General features: G+C 42.9%; 4 protein-coding genes across 4 annotated transcripts; 1 reads left to right on the top strand and 3 right to left on the bottom strand.

The window, feature by feature from the left end:
- The first annotated feature begins 55 nt into the window (after window positions 1–55).
- Window positions 56–1,578, top strand: LOC132263702 (actin-binding protein IPP-like). The gene is made up of 2 exons (XM_059763618.1): window positions 56–141; window positions 200–1,578. The coding sequence occupies exon 2, from the start codon at window positions 201–203 to the stop codon at window positions 1,110–1,112; it is 912 nt and encodes a 303-aa protein (XP_059619601.1). The 5' UTR covers window positions 56–141; window position 200; the 3' UTR covers window positions 1,113–1,578.
- Window positions 1,579–1,618: 40 nt separating this feature from the next.
- On the bottom strand, window positions 1,619–3,304 carry LOC132263701 (histone PARylation factor 1-like). The gene is made up of 4 exons (XM_059763617.1): window positions 2,170–3,304; window positions 2,009–2,104; window positions 1,797–1,945; window positions 1,619–1,733 (listed from the first exon to the last, which is right to left on the bottom strand). Exons 1-4 carry the CDS (start codon window positions 3,194–3,196, stop codon window positions 1,677–1,679), a joined length of 1,329 nt encoding a protein of 442 aa, XP_059619600.1. The 5' UTR covers window positions 3,197–3,304; the 3' UTR covers window positions 1,619–1,676.
- Window positions 3,305–4,732: 1,428 nt separating this feature from the next.
- LOC132263615 (uncharacterized) lies at window positions 4,733–6,673 on the bottom strand. Its single transcript, XM_059763444.1, has 2 exons — window positions 6,519–6,673; window positions 4,733–6,402 (listed from the first exon to the last, which is right to left on the bottom strand). The coding sequence occupies exons 1-2, from the start codon at window positions 6,552–6,554 to the stop codon at window positions 6,109–6,111; spliced, it is 330 nt and encodes a 109-aa protein (XP_059619427.1). The 5' UTR covers window positions 6,555–6,673; the 3' UTR covers window positions 4,733–6,108.
- A 485-nt stretch (window positions 6,674–7,158) lies between these two features.
- On the bottom strand, window positions 7,159–9,872 carry LOC132263612 (leucine-zipper-like transcriptional regulator 1 homolog). The gene is made up of 4 exons (XM_059763439.1): window positions 8,726–9,872; window positions 7,726–8,666; window positions 7,552–7,662; window positions 7,159–7,486 (listed from the first exon to the last, which is right to left on the bottom strand). The coding sequence occupies exons 1-4, from the start codon at window positions 9,747–9,749 to the stop codon at window positions 7,175–7,177; spliced, it is 2,388 nt and encodes a 795-aa protein (XP_059619422.1). The 5' UTR covers window positions 9,750–9,872; the 3' UTR covers window positions 7,159–7,174.
- Window positions 9,873–9,896: the final 24 nt, after the last annotated feature.

Below are 9,896 nucleotides of genomic sequence, written 5' to 3' on the forward strand. Positions count from 1 at the left end.
GATTTAATAACTTCGTTATAAAATTATACGCGAAACGACAAAGTACTTCCGATTTGGAGCGCCATCTTTTTACTTTCCAGACAAATTTTCTATTGGCATCGCGTGTTTTGTTCGTTTTACAGGATTGCGCAAGTAATTAAAGTAAGTACGTATAAGCGGAATTTATAAGCCATTATTTAGTGATAACCTACATCTACAGAATGGACAGCACATCATCCGTTAACTCAGCTCGCTGTGGAAAGCGTCTTGAATTTGGTAGCTCTCCGGATATTTGTTTCATTTTCCCGAACCATGGCGGCGCCATTATTACTGCGGAAAAGTTTGCGTTGGCGAAGAAGAGTGAACTGTTCGAGAAGCAATTTCCTCCATCGCGCAATGAGATCGATGCAACCAGCGAGCGTGTTGCAATCACGGAGATATCTGTCGACACGTTCGCCAAGTTTGTCAAGCATATTTATGGAACAGCCATCGATATTGACGAGGAAAATTATCTGGAGCTCCTGTACGCTTCCACCAAGTACTTCGTGGATGATCTGACGCACATGATTGTGGAGTTTCTCAAAGGATTCTTGGACTCCGGAAATGTGGTTCAACACTTCGAATTCATAGAGAAGTTCAACATCAAAATGCTGAATGACTACATGAAGCGGCTTTTCGTCAAGTTTCCTCTAGATGTGATCAAAAGTCTGACAATATCTGCGCCTCACAAGCGAATTCTAAAGATGATCTTGAAATCACCGTTTCTTCCGGTCTCTGAATTCGATCTGTACAAGGCCATCTTGAAGATGAAATGTTTGGAGCAGAACGTTGTCCATCATGGGGAGAGGCTGAGGAAGGATCTCGGGAAGCTGATCTATTTGATCAGATTCCCATGCATGACTGTCAAGGAGCTGATCTCCTGTGGAGAGACGCCGACTCTGCTGACGCACAAGGAGTTGGTTGACTTTCTTCTGTGGGTGGAGAAGGATCAATACTCAGATACTATTCGATCCTTTTCTACTGACAACAGGATTCAGGTGGTGCTTTCGAGCAACCTTGCCCTTTGTACGCAATGTAGAGCTGCTCACAAGTTGGAAAAGTTCCAGTGCACTGAGTGTAGTAAGGACTTTTGAAATGCGTTCGTACTAGGATCATATGAATCCTTGATGTTGGCAAAATATCGATTTTTGTAGGAGGATGATGAATTTTTTGTCATAACTATTTGAAATACGACATTTTTTCACATAAAACCTAATTATGATGTTTCAGGTGAGAAGTATCACATGATTTATATGAAGTATACTAATTATAATGAATTTGAGTTCAGTTAAATAAATGTAGTGTTGAATAATGTTCTGAAGTCACGCTACGTAAACCTGAAGTATATTAAACTTAAATAGCTGAAATACGTACCTATAATCTTTATTGATAATTGAAATAATTCTTTTCCTATCCGTATAAATATTGAATTTCATGCACTGCAATCATCAATACTATGTGTAAATTATTTCCAACGAGGAAATATGTTTTCTCGTCAGAAGAGGTGAATTTGCGAGAAAGAAAGTTGAAAACATCCAGAATAAATTTTTGCCAGAGCACTAGAAGTACAATTAGGATTGTTAACTGATATTTTAAATCTATGATCAATTAATGTTTATTAAAATAAAAATACATCTCATGAAATGTTCATCTTCACTTCAATTTTCCTCGAGAATGCTAAGCTTGAAACCTTTTCGGCGATTATCGAGCTGAGCCTGAAAAATAGTAAATGACAGTTAAAATGGGCTTGAGATGAAAGTGCATCTAATGAAGCTCACCTTGAGGATTGCCAGGAACTGAGGTTGTCCCGCTTCTGTGTATCCCACAACGGAAAGGTGACGGATAAAATTGTGCAGATCAGGAGATCCGTGGCAGAAGAAATCCATGGCCAGCTCGATAGATGTGCCATAATCGCCCTCGTCAACGGCTGTGGGAAAGAATTGTCAAGACAAGCTCTGGAAATTGAGGCTATCCTGTCAACTAATCTTACCAATCGTAGCGGCTGTGATGACTGGCTGAAGTTCCTCCATGAGTGATTGAATGCTGCTTCCTGAGTTCAATTTCGATAGGATATTCTTCAGGTCAGCTGAGAAAGATAGGAATCCAACATGAACCATCAAGAAAATTGTCACAGGAAGATCATCTTCTCACCATCAGTTTCCATGAGTGGTCTGTAGCCGACCTTTGTTTTGGGATCAACGGGCACAACAAGTCCGGCCGTGTGAAATGTTCTGCAGACGAGCTTCTTCTGGCGTTCCTTCATCAACTCCGCCGCATTCGTCACCTCCAGTCCGTGATCCACAACCCAGCCTTGGAGACTCTTCTTCAATGCCCCCACTTTGACTTGATTGAAGGGCGTCACGTCGGCATCCTTGTCGAGAAAGTGCTTCAATGCATTGAAGATGTTAGTGTCGATGATGCTGAATTGGCACCCTTTGGCGGCGTCGTTGCGGGCGAGGAAGCATTGCTGGGCGAAGGGAACGTCACGCCAGTAGCCGTAGTGGATGCCCGTGTCTTTCTTCACCATCACAGTCTGAAACTCCGGCGGATCGTAGAAGAAGCGCCAATGTCGGAAGTAATCTCCGGGCTCCCGCAGCGGAGCATCGTGGAACTTGCCCGCCATGTAGTCAAATGGTCCCACCAGCTGTATTCCCACCTGCTCAAACACGCACTCCGGCTTCCCACCCTCCTTCGTCTGAGACTTGCAAAACTCCCAGAAACTGTAAAAGTCCTCCGGCATGTCCACGCAGAACTTGTACTTGAAGAAAAGCTTAGGATCGCTGAGCAGCTGCTTGTACTCTTGCATCTGAGAGAACCGTATCCGGTGCGCCCAGGGATCGACCATATCCGGAGGCAGATCATCTTCATTCTCTTCCGTGTTGAACATCGAGCCTCCTAGCGGGTTTCCTTGAGGCGTTTCCGATGCTTCCTTCTCCTCTCCCGTTGCTGTCGATCCAGGAACATCTTCTGTTGTCGTTTTCACTGCAGTTTCTCCAGAAGTTGATGGTGTTTCCTTGACTTTCTTGCTGGATCCCGTTGCCTCTTCTTCCGGCGATCTGTCACGCTTTGCCGGCTCTTTCTCGGCGTCCCCCGGATGATTGTACTTGGCTTTATGAGCTGGATTCTTCTGATAACAATCAGCTCCATACTTGCAGTCCACTTTCTTCAGTTCACTCATTTCTCAAGGCGCCCAGGAGAATATCCAGCCAGAAAATACAAGAGACAAACACACCAATCCTGACCCGGCAAAACACCGCTTGTTTACACAGAAAGATAAATGTGAGTCGATTTACTGTAGTTGTGATTCTTAGCTTCACACAGAAAGAATTGGAATTCAGATCAATACCAGATTTCTTCAAGAACTTCCAGAATTAAACTGCATACAAAAGTCTTGCGGTCAATACATATACTTAAGCACAGAAATCTGTATTAATTTTCATCAGAATTCCTAAATTTTGGTACTTTTTAGTGTCCTGAAAGCAATAGCTGTGTTTTCTGTAGGAATGAATGAATGAATAGTTTATTATCGTGGCTTGCGGGCTCCTGCCATTCGCCACTACCAGTAGCATTATACAGTTGCTTGTCATTTTAATATAACAGTTTTGAATTTATCTTAACAGTTTTTCCTTCTTCACTCTATCTAATTTTAACAGTCTTGTAACCAGTAGCGTTTTTCAGTATACATAAGAAAATATTCAATAGATTTATGCGGGGACAATCTACCTGCCCATTTCTACGATGAACCATCGCACCCCAAAGGGTAAAAATCGATTCAAAACATCCCTTGATTTTTCGTTCCTCTTCCTGTTTTTACAGCTTATTTTCTTCAAGATTTTTAGAAAACAGAGCCAAAGGCTCCTATCTACGATGAACTATCACACCCTAAGGGTCAAAATATAGTTCAGACGTATCGTAACCAGTAGCGTATTTAAACATTTAACAAACATATATCTCAGTATCCAAAATATACTCAAAATTTTTATGTAAACAGTTCCTTTCAGTAGTTCTCAACAACAAATTCAAAGTTCACCTCATGAATTACTCAATTACTTTAAATCTTTCCAAAAGCAATCAGTATCCGTTAAAAATTTACATTTAAAAATTCTACTCATACTTTAATTACTAATCGCTAGATGTCACCGCTATATCCGAATGACGCCGCCGTTGTCGGCACCGGCTTCCGTTGAACAATTTGAAAACCGCTTCTCATCCAATATATCCAGTAAATCCAGTACTCCTCTCCAGAAAAGGGCGTCTTGAAGGTTCGTCCGCTTGGCCATTGCAGAAAGATCCCACAAAATACCTGAAGCGTTGTTTCTGCTCAGCATTTCCGTAGTTGCGTCTTCTAACGGGAATTCCTCGCGTCTACCAGCCACTTCCAATCCACCGATGCAACAAAGGGGTCTCCAGGCGGTGCGCCCACCTCCACGGGGGCCCCCACGTGGCGTCAGCACTGTTGAGCCATCAATGCGCACTTAGCGCAAAAAGCCAGCTGCAGCGAACACCACACGTCTGCTCTTGCCAAGTACCCAGTTGCGACTGTTTTTCTGTAGGAGACACAAAATCCGATGAATTTTGGCGTTCCGGAAAATGTCGCTGAGTTTAATATTTTAAAATTCAAACGGCTTCTTAGAGTTGTAACTTATTTTTTATTTTCATCATTATATTCAGGTATCTTTACAGCAATTCTGTTCTTCATTAGCATACTCACGTATTTCTATTATATCAACTATTAAATTTATTATAAGAAAAACACCAACATCAAGTGAAAAACAAGTTCCCTCACAAAACATCTTCCATATCGATTTGGATATGTTTAGGAATGTGTGGTAAAAAGTGACGATTTTTGATTTTTTTTTTTTACTTTTCGATTATCAAACACATAACTGTTCTTCAACTCGAAATGTGTAATATAAGAACGTGATTATGCTTATCATTCGAATACGTTTCAGAGAGAATTATTGTGTCGTCGTGGGTCCATAAAGTGTCCATAAGTTTCAGTGGTATATTTTGCTACGAGTATTTCTCTCTCTGTGGCTTCCGCCTGAGAGAAAATCAATTTATATTCGCTAGAGATATCAACAGGCTCATCGCAACTACTATCAGAGTATATTATTGGCATTTTGAAGTAGATTCATTGATTCATGGCATCTGATACTTACAGTTTTGATTCCTTCGTGCTCACAACATTCATTTTTATCAATTACATCTTATATATTTTGCCTTAAGATTTCCCAAAATTGACTCAATATATATATATATATACGTAATTTAATACCATCTACTAATGCTAATGAATCTACGTGAAGAAATCACACAGCACAAACAATAGTGGAAGTAATAAATGAAAATAAGACGGAAAGATCATCGCTAAGTCATCCCATGCGTTCGTATCACGGGCTGATTTCTTTTAAAGCAAAATAACGCCCCAGCGGAAAGATTCTCTGGCATAAAATGATATCAATGTAATCTGAGAGGCTAAAACGTAAAATTGTTTTATCAGTGTAATGGGTTTAAACATTCAATTATGAAGTCTTGTCCTAAAAAATATATTTGTCAAAAAATAAGGCGTATGATATAAAATCCCGTGTAAAAAAACGGATCATATCAATACATAGTTTCAGACATGTATTTTTCCTCTAAGTATTACTTCTCCTTTCGTGGAGATTTTACCCCGGCATTCACAGTTCCACTCACCCCGTCGTCCCGCAAACACTTCCAGTTCAATTAGAATATTTCACATACACTTAAAATTATCGTAAACTTTCTCTCCACTATGAGTGCTTGTCTCTGAGAAGCCTAACATCTAAGAACTGTGTCTTCCTAGTGAACATGATTCTGTTGCCATCTGCTGTGGCGTGATTTTTGGCAATGAGAATATGCGCGGCAAACATGGTCAGGTGTGTTTGCCGATGGATATTTACAAATTTTTGCTGAAATTCTTGTGAACATGCAATTTTGATGAGACACAATATGAGGAAAATAAAACAATTTGTGGAGCACATAAAGCATTTGCCAGGACACAAAAATTGAAGCTAAGTCACGCGCAACTGAAAAAAGGACTGAGCCAGCGCTCCACTCGCGTTCCCTTCAATTGGGGGGTGGCGATGGGGCCGTGCTCTCGATTCTCTTCTTTAGCAAACTAAATGTCTGTGCTAATTCTCTCATTTGGTACCGCAGTGAGTGGGTCATTTGCTTTTGCAGTTGCTGCACCTCCTGCAGGTCCTTCTTCAGGTTCTGGTACTCATTCTTCACCTCTGTCATAGTCTCCAGGAGCTCCATCACGGACGCCACATCTCCTTCCTCACACTCAGTGGGCAGATTCTTTTCCACAGCCGACAGCTGACTCGCCACAATGTCCAACTGACTCCCAGTGTAGTCCACCTGCAAAAGAGTCCGGGATCCGCGGGAAATATGTAAAAATTGTGTTTTTTCTCACTCAAAGAATTTCACAATGTAAGGTTAGGTGTGGCATCCCTCCGCCCCAGTGGCTACTTTACCGAATTCTGCAGCGTAGAGTACATCTTATCGGTCATTTCTGAATGATACGTTGACCCACAGCGAGTAAATGACAATGAGAGATAAAAACACACCAATAAAATAGCTAAACAGTCAATTAAAGTGAAAAAAAATACAGCACAACAATTCTATGTATTGTTTGATGGTTCGACATTCCGAAACAAACAAACGATCGATTTTCCGGAAGTCGCTCAGATCATCGCAAGGCGCAGTGGAAAATTGAATTTCCCTTTTATTATTCTCTTGCATTTACGATATTTATTACACATAAAATATATACTAGATGTTCTCTCAATACATTCATAAAACATTAAAGAGTATGTGCATTGAGGTCTACGTACATCTAATGTAAATGTGCCGACATTATTCTATAATAATCTCTGAAATAGATGAAACAATCTACTTATCAATATCAATATAATAGTCATGTAGTAACATTTATGCAATTCTAATCTTTTATCTTGCTGGACAGATATATATGGACAACAAGACTACAACTTATCACAGGAATACAGACAAGGGGGGAAGGATATAAATGGACAGGGGATCAAAGGATAAAACTTTGGCATCAATTTTAGCCCAAATCCTTGTCACGGACCCAAGCAAGGAGTATACTGAGGATGGGAAAAGCCAACTTTCATATATCACTGTGAATACTGATCGACGCGAGATCCTGATGATTCACCCGAATGTCTCCCAGAATGTCTGCCATGGCCATAATCACGTCCAGCAGCAAATCCCTGCTCAGCATTCGCATTTTGGGCAGTCGAGCCACTTGTGTGAAGTCATGCACAATCATTCTGAGAGCATAGTTCTTAATGTCCGGCACATTCATGCGGTCAGACGCCTCCAGAATCTGCAGCACATTGTCAAATGTAATGTTATGCTCTAAATTATGCTTGCAGAACGCTTGTAGACGATTGTTTGTGAAGCCATAGAAGCAGGGAGCCTGAAAATATAAAAAAAGCTCTCGTTAAACACTGCAAAGAATAAATGTGATGGGGAAATATCCACCTGAAATAAATAGAGAGAATCCTCGGGTGGCATTTTAGTATCACCGTAGTAAATGTATCGCAGGAGGGAATTGAAAGCCTCTCGAGAGGGACTGATGTCACCAATTTGTATCTGAAACATGAGAAGAAAAAGTGATTAGGATTTGAAAACTAGAAAATTGTATAAAATACCTACATTCACGGTATTGTCAGAGGGCATAAATGATCGGAACATGGCCTGGAAGTAGGAGCAGCGAGCAGCTAAAATGGATTTGTGTGCAGGAATAACATTTCCATCAAGGACAAGATTAATGTCACAAAACTCTCCACCAGTCTTCAGAAAAACTGCCATGTCGCTCTCTAAAGTCGTTCCCACACTCTTATCCGCCTTCATATCAATGGAAGTCTTCCCGGGATTGAGTCTCTTCCGGATCACCTCCACCATCAGTGACTTCTCAAGCGCCGCAAAGTCCTGCGACATGACAATATCATAAAAGTTGTCCTCCTTCACAATGAATCCCAGACAATAGTCCTTGACCACAGTCAACTTCATCTTGTCAGCATTGAAGAGGGCATCCAACACATTGCTCTTGGAGATCTTGAATTCTAGGTACTGAATGCACACCTGTTCCAGGCGCGGAATGAAGAATTGTACTGCCAACTGGTAAATGTCCATCATAAGGAGGACAATTTTGTTGGAGAATGGATCACGGAAGTCTATGCGGTCCGTGTAGATGTAGTTGAGGACCATCTCAAAGGCTTCTGGCACGGCACCGGGCAATTTCACCTCCAACATCTGGCGCTCAGCAAAGGGCACCTCAGTGGTACCGAAGATCTTCTCAAAGTGCTGATTGCGAGCGTCGCGTGCTGCCAAGATTTTGGTTCTTAGAAACTGACTGCGTGCGGCAATCATGGCAACATGGGCAGTGATCTTCACCTCATCACCACCCACAATGAACTGCACATCGCAGAACTGTCGCTCAGCCAAAAATTTGCCCAGGTCATCTTGAAGTGTGCAGCGCGGATAGGAGGAGAATTGGAAGCGATACATATCGCCACTGCGCACATTGTTGTCCACAGTGCCTCCGAAAATGTACATTGCATCGCCAATAACAGCACTCGCGTGAAATACACGCCCTGAAACAGGTTGCAAATCATTATCACTTGACCATGGAATGTGCATGAGAAGCTCTCACCTGTGGGCACTTGAGAGTCTGCCTCGGGAATCAGGATGCTCCACACTTGAGAGTCCAAATCGTAGCAGTGCAGATCATTGGGTAGAGTGGAGTCAGCAGAACCACCAAAAACATAGAGAAATCGATCGTGCTGGACCATCGTGTGACCATAGCGCCTTGCCGGCGGCGGAGGCGCTCCTCTCAGGATGTGCTCGTTGGAAATGCGTCGCCAGGTTTTGGTTTTGAAGTTGAATTCAAACAGGGCATTTGTTATTTGGAGTCCACTCTGTCCGGAGAACACGTACATGCATCCCCTGGCCACAGCCACGGGGAAGTTGCAGCAAGTCGGCGGACGATCCCCCTTCTGCTCAATCTCCTCCCACTGCTTAGTGTCACCCGTCAGGGGAATTGTCCACATGTCATTTAGCCTGGCATTGCCATCGTATCCGGCGTAGATCCAGAGTTTGTTGTCATAGACTGCAGCTCCATGGGCTGACCGGGGCACCGGTGTTCTGCCCACGAACTTCCACTCCACCCAGTATCCAGTGGGAAACTTGTACTCGAACAGGTCATTCTTGTTCGTTAGATTGGAGTTGGAATGGATGTCGCCGGTGTAGCCGCCGAAGATGAACATGGAACTCCCGTGAATGACTGCTGAGTGGTGGTAGCGCGGCGCCGGAGGGATGCCAGTGCTGAAGGCTCTGCCCCAGGACTTCTCCTTCACGTCGAACCGGATCAGGTCGTTGAGCATGCTCTTGCCATTGTCGCCGCCAAAGACGTAAATGGCATCTTTGTACGCCACCACAGTGTGTTTGCTCCGTCGCGCCCCCACGAACTCATCGCACTCCAGCATTCGCTTCCACTTGTGGATTGTCTCGAAGGGTGTGAAGTCCAGATTCAGGGTGTTCTCCACCCGGTCGCTGGTCATAGTGACTGAGCCAGGTGTGGCACTCCCAGAAAAGGTCGCCCGACTCTTCAGGGAAGTGGAACTGCTGTGGGAGATGTTCCACGATGACGACGACATGTCTGCACCGGATTTTTTCATTCTTGCACACTCACTCACAACTTGGAACTGCTAATTGGGTGGAATTACAGCATTTTCCATGCAGAAAACATGACTTTTCACAAACAGTGCACCCCCAGAGCGCAGAAAGAGACTTTTCTATTATGCTTTCTATGTTTTTCCGAAGGA

The sequence above is a fragment of the Phlebotomus argentipes genome, unplaced genomic scaffold, assembly GCF_947086385.1.
Source record: "Phlebotomus argentipes unplaced genomic scaffold, Phlebotomus argentipes genome assembly contig_39, whole genome shotgun sequence".
NCBI classification, from domain to species: domain Eukaryota; kingdom Metazoa; phylum Arthropoda; class Insecta; order Diptera; family Psychodidae; genus Phlebotomus; species Phlebotomus argentipes.

Bases quoted from the DNA above. Each gene is read 5' to 3' on its own strand.
- LOC132263612 (XM_059763439.1), bottom strand. From the start codon at position 9,749: ATGAAAAAATCCGGTGCAGACATGTCGTCGTCATCGTGGAACATCTCC. The intron at 8,667-8,725 runs GTGAGAGCTTCT...AACCTGTTTCAG, and splicing joins AGACTCTCAAGTGCCCACAG to GGCGTGTATTTCACGCGAGT. The intron at 7,663-7,725 runs GTAGGTATTTTA...CTCATGTTTCAG, and splicing joins CCTCTGACAATACCGTGAAT to ATACAAATTGGTGACATCAG.
- LOC132263701 (XM_059763617.1), bottom strand. From the start codon at position 3,196: ATGAGTGAACTGAAGAAAGTGGACTGCAAGTATGGAGCTGATTGTTAT. The intron at 2,105-2,169 runs GTGAGAAGATGA...TATCTTTCTCAG, and splicing joins ACCACTCATGGAAACTGATG to CTGACCTGAAGAATATCCTA. The intron at 1,734-1,796 runs GTGAGCTTCATT...ACTATTTTTCAG, and splicing joins AGTTCCTGGCAATCCTCAAG to GCTCAGCTCGATAATCGCCG.
- LOC132263615 (XM_059763444.1), bottom strand. From the start codon at position 6,554: ATGACCGATAAGATGTACTCTACGCTGCAGAATTCG. The intron at 6,403-6,518 runs GTAAAGTAGCCA...ACTCTTTTGCAG, and splicing joins ACTCTACGCTGCAGAATTCG to GTGGACTACACTGGGAGTCA.
- LOC132263702 (XM_059763618.1), top strand. From the start codon at position 201: ATGGACAGCACATCATCCGTTAACTCAGCTCGCTGTGGAAAGCGTCTT.